Source organism: Gymnodraco acuticeps, unplaced genomic scaffold (assembly GCF_902827175.1).
Source record: "Gymnodraco acuticeps unplaced genomic scaffold, fGymAcu1.1, whole genome shotgun sequence".
Classification (NCBI taxonomy): Eukaryota; Metazoa; Chordata; class Actinopteri; order Perciformes; family Bathydraconidae; genus Gymnodraco; species Gymnodraco acuticeps.
The window spans coordinates 189407-210912 of record NW_022990501.1 but is presented as its reverse complement, the minus strand read 5'-3'; the positions used below and the strand labels follow the sequence as shown (position 1 = coordinate 210912).

Genomic DNA, 21506 nt, shown 5'->3' with positions numbered 1-21506 from the left:
TTTCGTTAAATAAGTGTATTTTGACATGGCTATTGAAGGGTGAGAATGGGAAAAGGGAAAATGGAAAATGACCACCTTATTCACAAATCAAATCTGGTTATTACATTTACACAAAGTCTATTTACATGTATTGACATGCTGTTGCGTTTTGTTTTTTTGATTCCTAAAATAAAGGAGCCGATGTGCTTGCTGCTGTGTCCAAGGATATGTCAAACCTGTTCACACTTGTGTTTTTATTTAACAGCGGATCGTCTGTACAGACAAAAACCTGTGACAGTGACTCAGATGTTGTCTCATTTCTATAAAAACCCATCTCTTCTATCTGTAACTAGAAAAAAAATCAATGACTTGCCTTATTTTTTACAAAGCTTGACATTGTATTTGTCAATAATGTGCAAATTACTTTCTAAAACCAATCACAAAAAACGTCCTTTAAAATGTGTTTATCCTTAAACTAAGAACTAAATCAGCACACCATTTATAAACTAAAGTGTCTGTAGGCACGCTGGTGTCTTTTGTTAAGACAAGTTGAAGTTGTTAATACATGATCGAACTCCTGAAATGTTTGCCAAGATGATTTAAAAACTATTGTAATGGTCTTGCAACTCAATTTAAGATATCGTGATAAGATCAAATCAGAACATATTTGAATGGGGGGTTTATATCTGAGGTATCGCTGAGCTCCTTTTGCTCTCAGTAAAGACCATGACAGTGTCTTATTTTGCTCCTGTTGACAAACTATTGTATATTGATCAATAAAAACTTGGAGGATTTTATTCCTGTTACATTGTTTTACTATTATTACTGAAACCAATCTATCAGATTCAGATCAGATGTATTATATGTCAATGCATCATGTTTTACTGATATGTAAAGTAACATTTATTTTATAAAAATGTCTCACAGTATGCAATACTTTGTATTTTGAAACAAAAAAGACAATAAAGTCCAATAACACAAAAGGATAGCTATGACACCACGGCAGGTGCAACAAGTGCTATGAAGTCACATTCAAAATGCAGTTCCTTTAGAATCTACAGCGGAACAATTAACAATTAATCAATAAACCAAAACACACAACCCAGATAAACGTTTTAAATGCCAAGTTCTTACAAAACGTGTTATGGCAACATTTGCAACCCTGACAATTAGGATTGTTGTACTCACATGTCCGAATTAGAGACTTGTGTACCAACAGTCCTCCTCTGCTCCCGCTTCAACTTCCCTGCTGTTCATTTTCATTGCATTAAATATACAGTCCACTTAGCTTCTCTGTCCCACTATAACCAATCCCAGTTTCAATTTCACAATGACCTCAACCGATACAAACATCAGAAAGGCCTCATTGAAGGCTCCCGAGTGAATGCTGAGCATTTAGCATAACATTTAGCATGCCGGACCCACCATCTGTGTGTTTGATTAAGAGTGGTTAATAGATGGTGAATTAAACCAGTGATAAATGAACAGAGATATCACTTTTAATTTCAGTCATTTTTTAATATTGCATTGTCGTGCTGTTCACAAACTGCTAGCCCCACCCAGGGTGAGACCACACATCCCACACCCCTTTATGTCAGTGAGTACTTGAATGAACATCTCTCTTGAACTGTGCCTACCTGCAGCTGCAGACTCGCAGCTTCTTCTCTGCTGTTTATACATCCCTTTTCTTATCTTGTCCATTTCACGTTTCCTTTATGTGACTTATATTTTGACTCTGAAACAGATGCAACTTCAAATTTAGCAAAGCACAATACCTCAAATGTGTATAATAGTTTAGTAAAAGTAGCCATTTGTTTACTTCCCTTCATTGATTTCAGCACCATCAAATGTAACAATTGGAATATGCGTTATTATCTGCTAGGTACCACATAATACAAGAGCAGTATAATAAACAACATTGGGGAAAATAAATATACAAACAGTACACACACCTAGAGTACAACCTGAGAATATTGTTAGTTATTTCATCATGAATCCAGCCACCATGAAGGCACTGGCTGGCAGCATTATACAAGCACATAATTAGCACTAAGTAACATGAAAAACAACACAAATAGCTTGAGTGCTGTGTAAACAAAGCTAGGGGCCAACTGCACTGTTAATGGGCTTAAAGGGTGAATATAAGGTATTAGTATATGCATTAGTGGAGGGCTCTTTCTTACGTATGCGGACACCTCACTGCAATGTGACAAATATTATTTGCAGTGTATATGCACAGGGTTATAATTGAAAAAGGGATTATATGCAAACAAATTGGGGGTCTTTTGCAACAAATTAGAGGTCTAAATCTGTTTAAAAAAAGGTAAAAACAGGCAATCTCCATCATTAAAATGCCAAGTTGCTGGCGTTTATATATTATGGAAGATGTACTTCTCAGTAACCACCTATTCAAAGAACTTTCCTCAAGGTGAGGCAGCAGTCCATTCAAAATACCCTCCCACACAGTGAATGAACCTGCTCTTATTCAACGCTTCAAGTAGGAGCACGGCGTTAATGATTATTGAGGCCTTTTCTAAGGAGCCTCTGACAGCAGTTACTAATGCAGCCCATATACGTATTGTTCTCTCAGAGACTAGTAATTAGGGAACAGAGCAAATTGAAAGCTGAAGCCTGACACATAAAGCCCAGCGGCTCGGAGAACGTTTGCCATTAAGGTTTGAACACGGGAGAGAGAAGCCATTTAAGCAGGATGATGATAACAGGTTGGAAAGGTTATTACGAACTCACATAGCTGTTAGCAGCCATCTGCACAGACTCAAAAAGGCAAACGTATAAATAGTCATACAAACATTTCAGCCCCCCGGAGCGCTTTCCCGGACATTCACAGTCTGCGAGGTGAATGAAATGATGAGAATTTATTTTTTAAATGAATTTTACAAACACGCTTTCAAAAAAAGTAGACATTGTAAAAAAACAAGCATGATAAAAATGCCTTTTATTGAAATAAGGCACTAATGTTTTTATGGAATTGCATTTCATCTGTCATTTTTCTAGGGTTGTATTTTCCAATTAAAAATGTATTTTATTTTCTCATGTTTACAAAAACTCATTTTCTTATCTCATTTTTATGAGAAAGAATCCCAAGGCCTGTGCTGTGTTTGGATGTACGGATTAACCGTTATCAGACTCCTATGAGCTTTCAAAATCAATATTCAACAACTTAGAAAATAGTGATCCAGTGAACATCATTTCGTATTTAAACCTGCAAAAGCACCAGATATTATTTGTGGTCTATGAAAGTGAAAATGGATTCACATTTCAGATTATTGCTATGTGGACTTGAAGGATGTTGTGAGACAGTTTTGGTCCTGTTCCAGCCATCTGCTCTGCCGTTTAGTAGACATAAGGGAAGATCCTGTAGGGGACACGTTGACAGTATGTGTCCCACGCTAGTCCGTATTTGGCCCTGCACTGTCTCTCATCACGGTCCTCTCGGTGAATCAGCAACACGGCGAAATATATGACATAAAAGTAAGGCAGGAGATGTGAGAATCCTAAAGAAAAGACGAGAACACATGAAATGTTAGCAAGAGGAAACTAACAATGACAAAGTGAAACTATACCCTATATAATTCACAGAGGACTGTATTCATTTAAATAGATAATGACACCTTTTTCCACTAATAATATCATTGTTCGTGATGTGAATGGCATCAGAGAAGATGTAATCAAGTGTGCATCCTCCTCTGAAAATAGCTGAACATTTCCTTTTCAATCTGTCAAGAGCCCTGAACTGAATACAAGTTTGATTAAGCTCCAAGTGTTTATTCTCCTAAATGCTCATTTGAGTTTTTCAGAATAACACCTTTTTGTCCTTCAGTCAGGGTCTGGATGTGACCACTGTTCCACTTTCATACGTCTGGAATACGCCGTCATGATTTCTTTTTGATTGTATAGTTTAGCAGTATGTGACTTTCTTACAGCAGCATTCAAGGCAGACACTACAGTACATCTCAATTACAAAAGCAGCTACACAAGTGAGTCATATAGAGTTTGAATACCGATGAGCAGAATGTGTCAGCTGTGACAAAAGTCTGACAGCAGCCAGAAGAGGAAGTGAGTTTTCAAGGGAACATAAGGCAGCTTACGGAGGAACAAAGAGAACACATTGTTGCTGCCTCTATGGCTTCTGCATCCCTCACAAACAGGGTGTAATTATCTAATAAGGCAAGGAAGGAAATAAGATACATTTGTGGTTGCTGCTGAAATGTCTTAAAAAGGCACTGAATATCGTGAAATGTCAGAAACTGAAGGTTGGCATAGAAAGAATATCAGATTCTTAATTTTGTTCCCCTTTTTTGTCATGTAGTTCCTGCTTTAAAGCAATTATAAATTGATATTTTCAAAGCAACAATGGATCACATCATTATTTTTAATGGGGAAGGGATAAACCCACAGAAACCTAGGTTGTCAAAAATAGCAATATCGATTTAACTTGTTAAATATAGACAGATTTTAAACAGCTAAAATACAACAGTTACTTTAGGAATTTAGGATACTAACAATTAGGGAAATCATTTTTTATATTCTTTCCTTGATCAAGCCATAAACTGTACACAAAAGGCACCAATTAAAAGTAAGATGTTACATTTCAAAATGCTGTTTTTAAATCACACGTTTCACATCGCAATGACGATATATTAAAACACTGTTTTGCACAGCCCTAATATACACATTGGTGCATGCACACATTACATTTCTAGCAATAAATCCATCTGGATACGATAAATCACCAGTCTGAAATTCTCTCATCATTTCTTCTCCCTAACGAAGACTCAAAGAGATTGTGCCGTGTCATTGTGGCCTGCATGCAATAAGAGCCTTGCACAGGCTTCAAAGATGTCTTACCACATGGCAGGGACCAGGCGAGGGCCATGAGGAGGTCCCCGAGGTAATTGGGATGACGAACGAGACCCCACCAGCCAGACACCAGCAGCCGCTTCCCTGTTGCTGTGGCGATGGTCTCCAATCCTGCGAAGAAACGCGTCAATATTTAGATATCTAGAAGAACAAATCACTTTAGAGATCATACCCAAAGGTATTTAGAGCACGAGTTGAGAGACATACAAATAATTAAGTTGTGAAAGACAAGTTGGATCATTTGTCTTTTGTTTTATGTTTATAAAAAGGACTGACTTGCGACACTTGGATGTGTAGGGTCTCGTCTGAACTGGTTCTTCTGTGAGTTGGATTTTCTGAAGACATAATATCCAACACCTTGTGACAAAGAGACAAATGTTAACATCACCATATTTTTCCATGAATAAAACAGCCTGATAAAGAAGCGAGCAAACATGATTACCATTCAGTGCTATAATGGCTGCTGCTCCCAGTGAGCTGAGGGCCTGGGGGTGCACCACCAGGAAGGCCGCCTGCATGCCGTACGTGAAGGGGACCCAGGCCAGGTCCCCGAACACCAGCATGAAGCCAAAACCATCATGCACTATGTCCATGGTGGTCAACACGGCCTCCTGTTTAAACACAACAGTTCATGGCATGAGGGTTATTTGATCTGTTATTTCATTTGTTTTTCTGACAGGGTCAGTGCACCTAAATAGACATTTCTGTAGATGCGACAGAGTTAGCCAAGAGGTTATTTTTCATCTGTCGTCCCTGGACAGATGTTGTAAAGCATGGGGGTTACTAAGGGGAGGCTAACAGGGGCCGGTGCCTCTTTAACATTGAGCTTGGACCCCCCTGTGGCCCCCCTCCAAAAGAAGAATACAATTTGTGATAAGTATTTTATACTGAACAGAGTGTTTCAAGTGTTGAAATCTTGAACACTGTCTTTGTCTCCTTTTTCCACTCAATGTGCCTCTTTCATAAACAATCTGGCCCCTGCACGTGTTATTGGTTTAAAATCGCCACTGTTGTAAAGTAACCCTAAAAACAATGGATTTTAAATGCAAAATAACAAGTTAATACAATCAGAGTCCTACAATACAAAAAACAACAACATACATGTTAAAAAATCAAGATGGTAGCCATAGGTTATAGCGGTACCTAGAGTAAAGAAAGAGGGCAGTACAGTGCACTTTTAGGGTTGACGGATCAGATTGATAACTTACCAGTTTATAAAGTAAAACAAAAATAAGAAAATAATAGCTACAAATCTCTCTGGTGCGCCACTTTTGAAATATCTGCAGGGGGGAAATCATAATTGAATAATGACAGAAGAATTTAAAGCATGATCTTTGTTTCTGTTACCTCGTTCCACAGAGCGTCCGCCACATACAGCAGCTGGAAACTGTTGACCAGTATCATGGCGAGAGACGGGGACCCTCGGAGCTCCACCTCCTTCATCAGCATGCCCAGGTTTATGACCACCTGAGAGGTAAAAACTGATTAGCATCACTAGTTAGGAAACATTTTACACTGGCACTTCTTGGTAGTCAATCTCAATATACGATAAATGGATAAGATGGAAAAAAGTATTTGTCCAGTCATCTAAAACACTCAGAGACTGACACAAAAACAGCACCCAACACGGTCAAATCCAGAGATATATCGTACAGGTTTACCTAATAAATGTACAATTAAATTAGATCACATTAAAAAATTACGTTCTAAGATTCCAGCTGTGGGACCTGTTGCATGTCACCTCCTCACTTTCAGCCTGCCTCTACACTTTTCCTTAAAAATACATCATATTTGAGATTTCATTACGCTGAGATTTTTATCCAAAGCAACTTACAATGAGTGGAATAAACCATGAAGATACAACTCAGATCAATTTTACCGGGGAATTTTCTTTAATTAAAAATAACTGTTGAAAGTTTCCATGATTTGGGGAAATCATCAGTCAGCTCATTGCATGTCAAAATATTTGTACTTTAGTGCATTGTGAAGTTATATTTTACATGATATTTAAATAAAGACCGTTTTCTCTCTCTGAGCCTTGGACAACCATTCAAAATGCAGCATCTAATAAATCATCTTTTCATTTGTGCTCCTGAAAGGGACTAACATTACTCACGCCTAGATCAAATGCAGGGAGAGTAAACATTTAAGTCTCTATTTATGAAGAAGCATGTTACTCTGGCTCGCCCTTGGCCTCGCAAAGACTATGAACTTCATTTGAATTAAAAACATAAGAACATTTAGGAGACTTTTAAACATTCAACAGGAAGCAGAGAACTCCCACACACTGTCTGTAGCCAGTTGGTGGAAGCTTTTTCTGTCCTCTCCTACGCACCTGGCCTCATAAGATTCACATGTGCAAAGGTTTTAAGAAAAATAAAGGGCTCACTACTTTGACAATGTACAGATCATTTGACTGCCTCCAACAATGTCTCTATGAAAAAGAAAAACTGATCGGGCTTTGAGTGGCTAGAGAGGGGCTTTGTTAAAGCAGGCCATTTAGCATTCCCACTGGCATTTCACATTATCATTCATTTAGATAGATGACTCAGACACAGGTAATGATGCCTGCCCTCCAACAAATGCTCACTGTGTCAGGTCATCAGGGAGAGAAGTTCTGATTCATATTATGATGCTAGAACAACATCGCCCCCTGTGGGTCTTTTTGGGCTCTCTTAAAATCACCATTAAGAGTTAAACAATGTTCACAACTACAGTATGTCATTTAAGGTTTTAGTTTTAAGCACTACATTTTGAATAGCAGGTATTTTTTCTTTATAAATAAATGCTTTACTGAATTGCTTTCTATTTGTAATAGAAAATGACAGCTGGGGCTTAAAACATTTTCTTAAAGGTCACCTATTATCCAAAATCCTTTTATACATCAACATGTGTCCCCTCTGTGTAAAGAGATTCTGAAAGTTTCAGGAAAAAAGACCCACTCTCTTTTTGTCCTGATCCATTTATATAATAACCTGTCTGGAAATGAGCTGATCAGATTTTGGCCACTTGGACTTGTGTTTGTTTGGGTTGTATAACCATTGGCCAATAGCCAACCAAGGTTATATCCGTTAGCGCAGCTAGCACCAGATTCTAATAACAACAGCGCCGGTACCGGTGCGCCCTCTCTCTCTCTCCCTTGCTCGCTCCCACTTTGGCTGTGAACTGCGGGCGCCAGATAAGCCAACATCCCCCACTTTCATCACTTGCAGCACCCATCGTACAGGGCAAATAAAAAGTGTAACCGGGGTGAAAATGGTGTTACATTTACTTAATTATGAATGTTGTTACATCAAGGCCGAAAATTAGGATGAGCACCAACGGTCAAAAATGTGTTTTCCCCTCCCTGAGCTGTCAGCGCAGCGCCCCCCAGATCTGGCGCCCTAGACGACCGCCTATGCCAAAAATCGGCCCTGCCAGTACATACAGTGGCAATGTCTCAAGATTTAGCAAAAATACACCTTTATTGAACATACAGTAACACAAATACTACAAATACACATAACAAACAATCAAAATGAAAAAGGGTCGCCACTTATTTTTTTTATTTAAAAAAAAAAAGTTAAATAAATGTATTTATTTATTTATTTTTTGGGTACCTGGCTGGAGCCCCCTAGCAGCGGCGCGCATATTTCAGCATCCCCCCCCCAAATCACCTGAATCTCCTCCTAGAGCACCATGAGTTTTTTCAAACCAAATAGGTGGATTTAAGGAGCATGGGGCGGGGGGGGCAGTTCATTTGTATTTAAAGCTACAGACACAGAATCAGCTCTTTTGGAAACAGAGGGGTTTATGGGATGCTACAATGCATCTGTTTGGTATTTCGAGCCAAACACTTCAGAGACATGTTTGTATATATCTGAGACCTATAATACATTGTTGAAAAAGTACATAATAGGGGAGCTTTTAAGTAAATTGTAATTTGAAGGTAAGAGCCTATGAAGCTACAGTGCATTTAATACAAAACACCTCTTTGCACTTAGTCAGAGGTAGTTTCACATCTTTGTGACCTCAACATAAAGTACAGTATATATGAACTGTTTATAACCTTTGTAACATAAGCTTTTCTAAACTTGTAATATTGGGATGTGAATTGATCGTGCTGTCCTGCAGAATGACTCACCCAGCCAATCAGACCCGGTCGCAGCTCACAGAAATATTTAAGGTCAAAGTTTCCAATCCGGGGGTTTAGCTCTCTTCCGATGAAGAAGTCATAAAGTGGATTTCCTGGAAAAACAGACAAATGAATGATTTTTCAAACTGTGTAATTGAAATGTCTGCAAAAAGTGAAAAGTCATTTAACATAAGGTTTACATGTGATGTAAGTCTGTCATGTCGTTAACTTCATCAGCAACTTTTTAAACAATATCAGTGGTCAGTTTATTGGCTTTTTCTGAAACCAGAAACAATGCTTTTTCAAAGCAGACATTCTGACACCAACATGTATTGCATTAATAAGGCTATATTCCACTTAGATGCATCAGTTCAATGGTTACATGCTGTGAAGAACAGCCTGTGATGTTCAATCCTCTGCATCTGTTATAGGCGATGAGAAGTGTTATTTGTGTAGCCTCATACCACCTGCCTGTCTCTGCCATCTCTCAGTTATTTTCAGCTATTTTCTACAGTTCTCAGAATGCCTTTGAACAACAACCAGAAAAGGAGAGACATTTTTTTGCTTTCAATTGCTTGAGTATGTCATGCAAGCAGCTCTGCAAAGCTGTACTTAGCCACAGCGTGCTTTGAGCATAATGTAGAATAAGCACTCAACAGGTAAGTATAGACTATAAGGTGAGCTGTAGGCAGTGTGGTAAATGTTTACTCAGAACTGGTACATTCGACAAAAATAGATACAGTACAAAGAAATGTGCATCTTTCTTTCATCTATCTCTAGAGCAAATGTATTCTGTTTTCTCCAACATACATTCACACATAGGAGTAGCTCAATAGCATAGCAGTGGCAACAACATGCTGATATTGTTTATTCAAAAACTGGAATGTTAGCTAGTTAAAGCTGAATCACAATGATGGATGTTCTCAGGTTTCTACAGAAGCAGCCGAGCACAGCAGGGGTAGCGAGGTCAGCTTACTGGAAAGAGTGTTCACTTGATGCCGTTAGATATATACTCCCAGGAATACCACAATTATTCAACAGACAATAAAAGAGCCCTGCAAATGCATCTCCAGTTTCAAAATAGTACTTTAAGGTGGGATTTGAACCTCCACTCTCACCCGTGTTGCCTCCCAAAGCGAGAGCATGAGAAGGAACCCAGAAGGAGCGGATGTAGAGGTAGAGGGAGAACAGGTATGACCCCGCTATCGCACACGCCGCCAGAGGCAACAGCAGCTCGAACAGAGACCCCAGAGGAGCCCCCAGCCCCAGCAACAACATGAGCAACACGCCGCTGATGCACAGGCTGTGGAAACCTGAGGGAGAGAAAACAAACACAGCTCAGTGCTGGTGCCCGGGGGGAAGGGATAAGCAGACTGACACAGTTGGAAAAGATGGAACCTTAGATTGTGTAACTTAAGTTAACTTTAGCTCAAGGTTGGATCAGTGTAGACTGTAGAGGTTAAAAGAAGATACATGACTCAAATGTATTTTGCATTGTACTACATTGCAGTATTACATTTGAAAAAAGCATTTGTACTCAAACTTAGGTAAAGCACAACTTCGAAATAATACAGCTATAATAATATTTCTACTACATTCATGTAGACATTATGTCCAACAGCATAGTCATCCTCCATTACTACAAATACAACATGGTCATTAACTATTTCATATTTAAAATATGACTAAAACTGTGCATTGATTTATTATGCTAAATCCTAAAAAGAAATGTAAGAATGAATTATATAATTACCATTTATGGGATACTTGAGACGCGTTCCATTCCTCAGCACTAATCCTTCAGACACCTGCAGGTAGATTGAGTCATTTTAATTCTGAACACATCAAACATATCCTTTGCATGAGTCAAAAATAGGAACAGAGTCCACATTTGAATGAGTCGTTTCAATCTGCTGCTCTATGGGAAATTCATCGAAGATCCGGGTCATTTTATCCTCTGCAGTCGAACTGTTGTACTTTATCGCGCCACTGTTAACGCTGTGTCCAGCACTTTATAAATATCCATATGTCTCTTTGTGCTCCAACCTGATGTACTTATATGATTCTGTTTTCTTCAAGGTTGTGTCTTCCTGGTCGAATGTACTTATTGTAAGTCGCTTTGGATAAAAGCGTCAGCTAAATGCAATGTAACTTATTTTTAGCATGCTACATTTGAATATGACTTTATAGTTGGACATTTTCACGAGAGCCATGAAGCTCAATATAACTCTAACACGTTATTAAACATGAAGCCACTGTCAGCAGCAGCTTAGACTTTGCATTCAACACATCTCGCTTGGCTCTTTTTAAAAGGTAACTGTTAGAGCCAGTCTTTTGGTTTGGTAAAAAAGGCCAAATATTGTCACCTTATCGTGACCTCTGTAGTCAAGAGACTATAAAAGACTACATTTCCCACGGCACCAGCCATTCAAGATACACAGATAGGGGACACCTGTGTGGAAGAGGCCGTTGAGTTTTAATAGCCTACACAACGTAAAGAAACAAGACGATATTAGTTGTTTATTCTTTTATTTGAGTGTTGCCCTGTTTTGTTTTGATTTGTTTGACAAAGGCCTATTTTTGTGTGTAGAAAGATTTTTATTTTATTTGTATTAAACTCAAGTGGCACAACATCAACACATCATCGGAAGCCAAACAAGTCATAACAACTGTAAGTAAATCAAATAAAACGAAATAACTGTCTGTTTAAGGCGTCTAAGCAGCTTGATGGAGAAAAAGGGAAGGAGGCATGACAGTAACTAACACATCCACAGAAAAGCATCTTAATGATCACAACTCTGTGTATGTCCAGATGCAGGATCCTATTGCTGTTTTCATCACCACAGCTGGTTTTAATGTAGGTCTAACCTTGACCCAGGCTGCTGAGCTTGTCTTACCTTTCCTAATGGCAACACATAGAGGAGGGCATGCAGAGAGATCCAGCCCAGCAGGAGCACAGGGGCCAGAGGGTCCCACAGCTGGTCAGTGGAGGGGAGGGCAGGGGGCCACTGGAGCAAACTGGCCTCAGGGGATCGACTCACACATATCAGGAACATCACCGTCAGCGGCAGGAGGATGGGAATGCATAATGCACCTGAGAGACGATTACAGAAAGAGAGATGAAACATTGCTGACATTACTGTCATTGTGTTAAGGGGATTTGTTTAGGTTGTGCTTAGCTGTGTGGCAAATGTAACAGGATAATAAAGTATACAGTTTAGAGTTAATGGTTACATAGAGATCAAAACAGCTTAAATAAAATGAAGGTAGATGTATTGTGGTGTGCTGCTGCCTGTCACTCACCCAGGGTCCCTCCAAACTCCCTCTCTGTGTCATGTGAGGGTCTCTGTTTGAGCCCTTGACTGTTCCGCTTCATTATTGGTCTCCTGGGAAAATATGATGGTAGATCAATTTCAGTCAAAATATAGACATTTGTGAAACAATTAAATAGTAATTAAATGGTAATGGAAATTAGTCAAAATGACAGCACAAGAGATTTAGATGATTTCATTTGTAATATACAGTAAAAAATATAAAAATACATAAGTTTACATAGCGTAATATGAGGTATTATTACAGATTGAAGGCCCTACATATCCACACAGGTGTTTTTAATCACTATGAAGAAACCAAACTGTACTTACAAGAACGTTTTATCAGCAAAGTGTGACAGATGCCAACCCCCAACAAGTTATAAAATAGTTCAAAGTCAAATAACGTGAAGTTATGATATCTTTAAATCCAAAGTTGTTGATAATGTAAGGATCCCCTCATTTGGGTTGTTTGAACTTTTATATAGTATATTTCAATATATTTAACAGGAGAGGTGGAAGAAGTACTCAGATTGTGTAAGTAAAAGTAAAACTACCAAGAGTAGGAATACAAACGTTAGTTTACTCATTATGCAGATTGGTCCATTTCTGAATAATATAGAATATATCATATGTGTTGATTATAATGATTGATGCATTGATTAGAGTGTTATCAAATCTGGAAAAGCTGGAACTCAGTTGAATTCCTTTGCATATAGTGCAAGGCAGCTTGTGGATTTACTCCAGATGTAATATAAATTGAATTTAAATGTTGATTAAATGTCACATCATTAATCCAAATCTGCAACGTACCTAGAGGAATAGTGGGGTAAAAGTACAATATTTACCTCCGAATTGTAGTAGATTAGAAGTACAAAGTAGCAAAAAATGCAAATACTCTAGTAAAGTACAACTCTCAAAATGGTACTAAAATAAAGTACTTAAATGTACTAAGTTACCATCACTGTTTAACAGTAAGCAAAAGGCCATTCTGACACTTTCCATGGGGCTACTTTTAATACTTAAAGTACGTGTAGTAATAATATTTCCCTTGACATTTAAAATACAGGATTTATGATAATGTTCCTGTATTATCTCTGAGCATGAAGACACTTTCAGAAGCCATAGACCGGTGACAAAAATAAGAAATAAAAAAGGCGAAGGGAAGTAACAGTGTGAGATTTAAGTGTCGAACAAACTCGGAAATATTCTTTTATGTAGCCCATTCTTCACATTATTTAAATGACCTCTTATTGTGAATTATTATGACTGTTAAACCACAGAGTTAAAAATACAGTTCACACCGCTGGTATTTCCTGTGTCCATGCAGCTACATTTCTATTATGAAACATGAGACGAAAGGCCGTCTAGTTGTTGTCCCATTTAGCTTCTAATGCTAAAATATTCACAGCGTAAGAAAAATGAATTGACGAAGTCTAAGGCGTATATAAAGAGCAGAAACAAATGAATGTTTGTGACAGAGTAAATGCTGTGTCTTACCGGTTTAGAGGTGTAGATGGGACGGTATTATTTTCCAATGCATCCATCCAGCAGCATGCAGATGGACACGCCTCCAATACACGTTAAACAACACAAAGATGTCACTCAGCCAATCAGATCACTCCGTGGTCATCAGAAGAGGGTGGAGAGAAGAATGCTTGGCCAATCAAATGAGCGCTTCAGGTGGCGACAGAAATACTGGGAGGAATGGCTGCGGACGTTGTGAAATACACCTGAATTACATTGATAATGATATTTATATATATTTGTGAAAATACTATTTAAAACGAGTATTGCAAAGGAAGAACACACCGTTTTGATCACAATCATACAATTTAATTGAATACATAGACATTATATAATTCCTTCAAGTATCTGTTGAAAAATGTCACAGAAAACAGAGTCAACCAACCTGAAGGCAAGAGTTACAGTAAATCTTAGTGACTTTAGTGTTAGACAGGGATCACATAATCCGATGACATTCATATTGCATATTGTTCAGCAAAAGATCCCTAAAAGAATGTATATATTACAAGAGATTTCCACTTTTTCACTATGTTAATATTCTGCAATCACAATCACTGTTATTCCTTTAAGGCGTGCTTAAAAGTTTAGCTTTATCTTGAATTATTCATTTTTTCAAGTTTGCAGATAGAGGAGATGAGAGGGGGTGTTTTCTTATAATCTATGTTTTGGAAATGACTTTTATATTATTACAACTAAGAACTGTGCACTTTGTATGGCAAGGGCCTGAAAAATGATGTCAGATTCGACAGTCAAATGTTGCTTGATTTCCTTCAGACTGCTACAGTTTTAAAAGTGCTACCCAAATTCCATATAACAATATCATTTGAATCTGAATCAATACATTAAACAGTAATTCTGTAACTGCTGTTATATCTCCGATACACGATTCCAGAGTTGTTCTGTCTGTGTTTGTGATCTGGTGTTTGGAGAGGACTGTGCTGCACTCTGAGCTTTAACCCCGCTCACAGATGACCTCGATCACACTCTGCTCCATGGGGGCGGGATCCAGGCAGCGGTGGGCGGAGCTCCCCACTATCTCATCCAGCAGAAAGTGCACGAGGTTCTCATCTGAGACAAAGCGCCACAGGTACATCTGTAGGTAGTGGCAGTCCACCTGGATCTGCTGCAGCCCGTAGCGGCCAAAGGTACGCAGGCGGACACACTCCAGGAATGTCTTCAAACTGATTTTGATGATTCCAGTCATCACAGAGACCTGGGACAGTGAAGAGGTGTGTGAGAGATGTTTTCCATCAAAGATTCATCAGAATAACAAAGACCTGCACTCACCTTGTTGAACTCCACTGAGCTGAAGATGTCAATCCTCTCAGAAAACAGCTTGTGTATGTTGCTCAGCAGATTAGTATCCATGGGAACACTGCAGACAGACACAAATTAATTACTCAAGTGCATCCACAATTAAAACAATCACCCTTTTCTTATGATTGAAGACAACACAGTAACAATTTACCCCAGGGGGTGAAAGTGTAGGATGTAATAGAGTAGCTGCCTGCTTCTTTTATCTTACCAATCCACTCATATACAGAGAGAAGAATGCATACGCGTTAACGGTGGATATATGTAACTTGTGACAGTGTCAAGATTAGTGATAGATTTTGCCTTTAGATTCAGGAAATGTACATATTCTCCATCCAAAGTATGCATTATTCTCATACCAAAGAAATAAGAAAACGATATGGAATCTAATACCACTTTAACACTAAAATAATCAGGTATATGCTGTTTTTAAACACAGGAAACCCCGCTTAAACTAGGCTATACTCTCAAGTCCTAAAGCTGTTGTATTTTGAGTCTCTCTTTCAAAGTCTCAAACCAGAGTTGATGATTGTTGGAACAATGGATTTGAATAAAGTTTCTGTGAATTAAATCTGATAACTTTGAATAGAGCATATCAATCGTATGTTTTTTACATTTATAGGCTGCATTATTTAAAAAAAACCATGTTGGTAATTATAATTGAGCTTGAAAAGGGATCAAAATAAGGGTCCATCTAAGTGTCATGATTCCCAGTGATTACAAAAAACAATGTCCGAGTCTGATCGGTTGTAAATATATAAGAATGCAAACAAAACCCAAATTGTTATCATGCATTTTTTCTTTTTTAAACGTGTGTATGTGCAGCTTGTTTACCTGGGAGTGTAGCTGGCAGCGTAGCGGACCTGCTGCCTGGAGCTGCTGTACACAGAGAAGGTCCTCTTGCTGGAGTCACTACTGTGGGCTTTCCTCACTCCTTCTTCATACAGAAGACCGACCTGTAGAAGAGCAGAGAACGTTCGTACAGCGCACACACTGAACAAAGTATAAAGAGTGGACTTGAGTACATAACACAGATGAAAATATTGTAAACCATTACCTGCACATCTATGGAGGTGGTGTCCTCTACGACTCTCTTCATCACAGCTCGGACGTTTCGTGGCTCGATGGTGTTGACCCAGTCTCGTGTTTCGACGCTCTTTCTTAACATTTGGGAGATGATCAGGCCCTGAACCTGCAAAGACAAACAAGATAACATACACACGTGTGAGAAAAAGGTTATGTTGAATATTTCCTGCATTGATGTCTCCATTTCCCCCTCAGTAAGAAAAGTAGGTGAAAACCTACCTTCACATAGTGGTTCAGCAGTTTCTGCGCTGCCTCCCTTGCTTCTGTACATAAAGTTGTGACAGGTGTTACGGGACTGTGGTGCTGAGAAAGTACACAAAGAAGAAAACATGTATTTAGATGGCAGTTAAGTAGGCAAGAAAGAACACAAAGTAAAATACTTTAGTATGACAGTGTAATGTGGGCTTTTGTGCATGCTGCTACATTTTAGTCTCAAGCTATTTACTTGCACAAGGAACTGTTCGTCTGTGAGAGTGAGGATGTAGGAGATAGTGGAGGTTTCATAGTCCAGGCAGAGGCGAGACAGCAGCAACAGCAGGGCCGGAGGAGTCGAACCTCCCTTGTCGCCTGAACTCTCACAGAACTGGCGAGAAGACTGGCAAATAAACTTTATAAAGCTCACCACCAGGCTCTCACGCACACCCTGGCTGCAGAATTCACCCTACGAGGAGAAGACACACAGCTGTCAATCTCAAGATTGGGAAGAAAATACTTATTGGGGGGGAAAGCTGTTAAAGGCATGGTTTGGATGTTTTGAAGTGGGGTTGCATGAGGTACTTATGTAAAGTCAGTGTATTTCCTACAGTAGATGGTGGTCAGGAAGTCCCAAGTTTGGAAAAACAAACAGCAGTATCGGCACAGAAGCTGAACAAGGCAAAACATTTTAGCCACCTAAATAAAACTCAATATCAGTTTAAATGTACGCTGTATGTTTTCAATATTTTATTAGCTATACCTTGCCTTCAGATAGCCCTTTCTGACTGATAACTGAAGCTTTTATCTGTCTTTTATCCGCTCTCACTCAAGCCACAAGAACCCGTCTAAATAAACCGTTTTTCCTAGCAGAACGAAGGGGTTGTCGGTCCACCGCTGCCTCGTTAGTGGGATGTGTGACTGTGATTACTACGTGTTCACCGACATCCCATTATAGCAAAAACAAACCAACCGATGGAGGCAGTGGTGGATAGAGCAGGTTGCTTGTTCTGCAATGTAAAATGACTGTTTTATTCAAGGAGTCGTGACGGCTACATAGATAGCGGCTTCAGTTCCCCATCAGAAAGAGCTGCCATGAAAACATTCAACGTGAGACCTTAGACTAATTCATATAGGTGGGCCTTTTTTTACATGGCTCAAATATGTTTTGCTGATGTCCTCGTCTCTAGTAGTACATTGCTCTTCTTCTGTGCCATAACTCTTGTCTGTTTCTCGTTACTGAAGGTGTTCCGACCGCCATATACACTGACTAATTCAAAACAGCCAAACTATCTCTTTAACTGTTACACAGAAATAAACTATTCACCTTAAAATACGGCTGTGTTGGAGAATGTAATGTCCTTAGCTGTGAAGAGATGCACAGATGCCAACACTGATTTAATCTGGTTGAGAATAGAGGCCGACAGGGAGGGAGAGCCAGCTCTGGCAGGCTGTTCGGACCATCTCTCCCAGAAGGCCCCCCCTCCTCCGCCCACTGAAGCACTGGCCACAGAGAGCCGAGGGGTGGCCAGGGCCTGCCTCACGTCCGTCAGGCTGTCCATGTAGAAGCTCTGCAGGGCGGCCAGGTACTGCTTCACTCGCTCCGTGGCTGCACGGATCACGATCTCTGTCCCCTTGGATGGCACTGAAGAGCCTGGCAGCAGTTTGGTCACAGCCTGAAGTCTGCGGTGGAAGCGATCAAGGGCCCGGACCAGGAGGGAGTTATCTCCGACCCCTTTCTCCTCCTGTATCCTCCGCTCCACGAGGGAGAAATACCGAGCGGCCAGATCATCCACAAATGCATGCAGCTTAGCGTTTGCCATCTGTGGAATGTTTTTGGACGCGAGCTCCCCCGTCTGAGCATGGCTGACAAATAGTTCTTGATAGGATGTTATTACTAGACATAAGCTGCTGACAAATTCATTGCAGCCTCTGTCAATGAACTCCAGGATGTCAGTGTTTGAGGAGGGAGAAAAGATAGCGCTGGCTTTAGGGGAGCTAGCAGCCGGAGATCCTGTAGAGGCAGGAGATGACAGCCCGCGTACAGAGGCATCTTTCACGGCTGAAGCAGACGGGTAGGGTCTTATCTCTGCTTCCAGACCCTGGAGGTCCGACTCAAGTCGAGACCGCGCATGGCTCAAGAATTTATCACAGAGCTCCTCCGCTGGCTCATCCAACTGTAGCAGCAGCTCCACACACTCTGATAAATCTTTGGCGCTTGACCCACCATCCCTGAGAGACAACGGCAAACAAGTAGGCAGAAATAGTTGATTCACAGGAAATACATGTGTCTTTTAACATGTTCAAACTGCAGAAAGATGTGTACCGGCAAGCACATTCAATAATGACAAAACAGCTCTATTTGGGCCAATGTTTTCTTAATTTACTTTTTAGTGGAGGAGTATAAATATCTGCAATAAACAATGCAACAGTGAGATGAATCTAACTGAATTGTCCCTCCTGGCTTCCTTAAAATTGACAATATTGCAGCAGCAATAACAAAAATAGGAGTTTATTTATCTTGTTTTGTGTCTAAGTTTAGAGGATCGTTACATATCGGGTATACAATGAATGTGCAAATGTTGCTTGAATTGTCTTTTCGCTACCAAAGCAGATGTTGATCATCCACGGCGCCTAACAACTAGTTCAGAGGCGTGAGGGTAATTTGTCAATGGCGGTGTAAAACAATCAATACAAATCTGTTTATAAAGAATTGTGAATCACTGGAAACACAAGAGGCCCTAGACTCTAGGGCCTCTTGTGTTTCCAGTGATTCACAATTCTAGGGCCTAGACTAGAGCATATAGTCATTAATATGAACGAAATATATTAGGTTGAGGGGACCTGTAGTATGGCAGACAAGCTGTGAATGGACAGAAGGAAGCGCACAAGACCGACATAATATTGAGATAACAATGGCAACGGTCTAAATAAACGTCACGTAATTATTTTAATCCTATTGTATTTCTATGTTTTTTTCTTTTTACACTTGCATCTCTAATCTGAATGTAAATTGAGAGATTCCCACCTGAACTTCTGTCGAAGCTCCAGTGCCAGCTTGTCCATGATGGCGTGACAGTCATCCTGAATCCCTTTGAAGGAGGGCAGGTGGCTGTACTGCTGCAGCACACAGCGGGCCAGGCGGTGGGATCTCACTGCCTGAGCATAGGCCTGCATCTCCAGACACTTATTCAACCTGGCAGGCAGCTCAAACAGAAACTGCAGCTTCCTTAACAGAGTGTGAACCCCTGGGGTGGGACAAGACAAGAGAAACATGTGAAAATCACAGCGTCCTTACAACTGACTCAACAAAACAGACTGTCGGTTGAGGTCTCACCTGAGAGCTTGTAATCTGCGCGTGCTGGTCTTGAAGAGTACCGCTGATCCGAGCGCTGAAGTCAGTGATTGCCGACATGTTAGCAGACAGGCAATCCATTTCATCCTCCATCTTTTTGAAATCATTCTTCATCTTTCTTATGGTGTCTGGAAAAACATGGCTAGATGGTTTAACGATCCGAACCATCTATGCACAATTCAATGAAACATTTCAACAAGTGGAACAGTAAGCGAGGCGTTCCCTCACCTGTGGCAGATATGAACTTGTTGTAGTTTTCATACACCAGCGTCTGCATGTCACTGTCCAAAGAGCGGATCTGCTTGACCATACAAGTCTCCTGGTCCATCAACTCCGCTAGAGAGCACTCCCTTCTTAGCTGCCATTGAACACAAAACACATAAGGACACAGTCACAAACAGTACATAAAGCACAAGGTCCAGTGTTACACTGTCAGTATACCTTTTTCCAGATGATTTACTTAAGTAAAAGTAGCAATACTTCAATGAAAAAATACTCAGTTAGAAGTAAAATTGTTCTTAAGACTAAAAAGTATTTGCATACAAAAATACCTTCAATAAAAGTATGCGTTATGAAACAGATCTTTTTTTCATTATAGGTATTAGAATGATTGATCCATGAATGTGTTCATCACTTCAATGTTGCATTTTGTAAAAGGTGGGGTTTATTTGAATTACTTTATACACTACTGGGTAGCATCCCCTATAATAATGTGTGCCTATTTTCCCTTTGAATGAATATCCTAAATTGAGTGTCCATGTTGCCTGCAGGTGATGGTCACACACACTCAAATGTGGGAGTGAACAATGATTGCTGAATGGGACTCTTCCTAATTCATTGGTTTCATTTGAATGTGTTGTCTATTAATCAACACAATCATTTAGAAAGGTAACTGGTCTAGGTTTTCACATTAGAAGCTTCGGGTAACACTGACATTGAGACAGCGTTAATAACATTATGCGTCACAGTGTAATCAGTTCACATCACAACAGTGGTCCTCACCTTGTTTAAGAAATGCTCGGGGTCAAAATGCGGCCCATTGATGTCGCAGGGATCCAGGGACTGTTCCTCCTCCTCGGCCTTTCCTTCCTCGTTCAGGCCGTAGTAGAGCTTCAGCATGCCGTGCACCCTGCGCTTCCTGTCGGGGCACGAGTCCTCCGACACCACCGCCTCAGCGTCCATACTGTACCTGCCTGGACAGCTGACAGATAAAAGGAAGGTAAACACAAATAAAAGGCGACCAGCTGGCAGGAGAAAGCTGACAACCACCACCAAACGAAAAAGAGTTATTCTTGCCCTAAAGTGACAGCTAACCGTGCAACTAAGCTGTCTGTTCTTAATAACAGGGCTGTAATAATTAATTGGCAAATGTCATTATCTGCTGTGAGACACAAGCAGCTAGCTTGAAAACGTCACTGTTCCGGGTTTGTAGCCTATCCGGTGTTTTCAAAGAGTAAGTGAAGTCAAGAGAGTTGACGACACTCACTTTTTCAGGAATGTACTTGTCTGACAGCGCGGAAGTACGCTACTGCGCATTTCATACTACTAAAACAAGAAATAAGAAAGCTTTACAAACAAATAATTAGCTTGCTATTTTATTATTCTACCGAATCACAAGCAGCTAGCTCAAGAAAAGTAACTATGTTCGGGTCGGTGGGTTATCCCGTGTTGTTCTTTTATTACTTCTACTACTACTTCTTCTTTTACAAGCGACATTGCGTCCCTTGAAAGGCGCTATATAAATCCA

At 40.0% G+C, this 21506-nt stretch overlaps 2 protein-coding genes across 2 annotated transcripts; both read right to left on the bottom strand.

The window, feature by feature from the left end:
- Positions 1-1476: 1476 nt before the first annotated feature.
- On the bottom strand, positions 1477-13862 carry tm7sf2 (transmembrane 7 superfamily member 2). Its single transcript, XM_034226556.1, has 11 exons — positions 13786-13862; positions 12278-12360; positions 11872-12068; positions 10728-10782; positions 10093-10287; positions 8984-9087; positions 6208-6327; positions 5303-5471; positions 5137-5217; positions 4849-4971; positions 1477-3494 (listed from the first exon to the last, which is right to left on the bottom strand). The coding sequence occupies exons 1-11, from the start codon at positions 13830-13832 to the stop codon at positions 3334-3336; spliced, it is 1335 nt and encodes a 444-aa protein (XP_034082447.1). The 5' UTR covers positions 13833-13862; the 3' UTR covers positions 1477-3333.
- A 237-nt stretch (positions 13863-14099) lies between these two features.
- Positions 14100-21211, bottom strand: vps51 (VPS51 subunit of GARP complex). Its single transcript, XM_034226564.1, is given in 12 exon segments — positions 14100-15025; positions 15100-15187; positions 15961-16082; positions 16184-16318; positions 16432-16515; positions 16658-16873; positions 17732-17746; positions 17748-18636; positions 19433-19660; positions 19749-19887; positions 19988-20117; positions 20762-21211. Coding segments are annotated over 12 exon segments (2487 nt in total). The 5' UTR covers positions 20942-21211; the 3' UTR covers positions 14100-14764.
- Positions 21212-21506: the final 295 nt, after the last annotated feature.

Bases quoted from the DNA above. Each gene is read 5' to 3' on its own strand.
- tm7sf2 (XM_034226556.1), bottom strand. From the start codon at position 13,832: ATGGATGCATTGGAAAATAATACCGTCCCATCTACACCTCTAAACCG. The intron at 9,088-10,092 runs GTGAGAGTGGAG...CTGTTTTTCCAG, and splicing joins CGCTTTGGGAGGCAACACGG to GAAATCCACTTTATGACTTC. The intron at 3,495-4,848 runs GTAAGACATCTT...TCTTTTCTTTAG, and splicing joins CGCCTGGTCCCTGCCATGTG to GATTCTCACATCTCCTGCCT.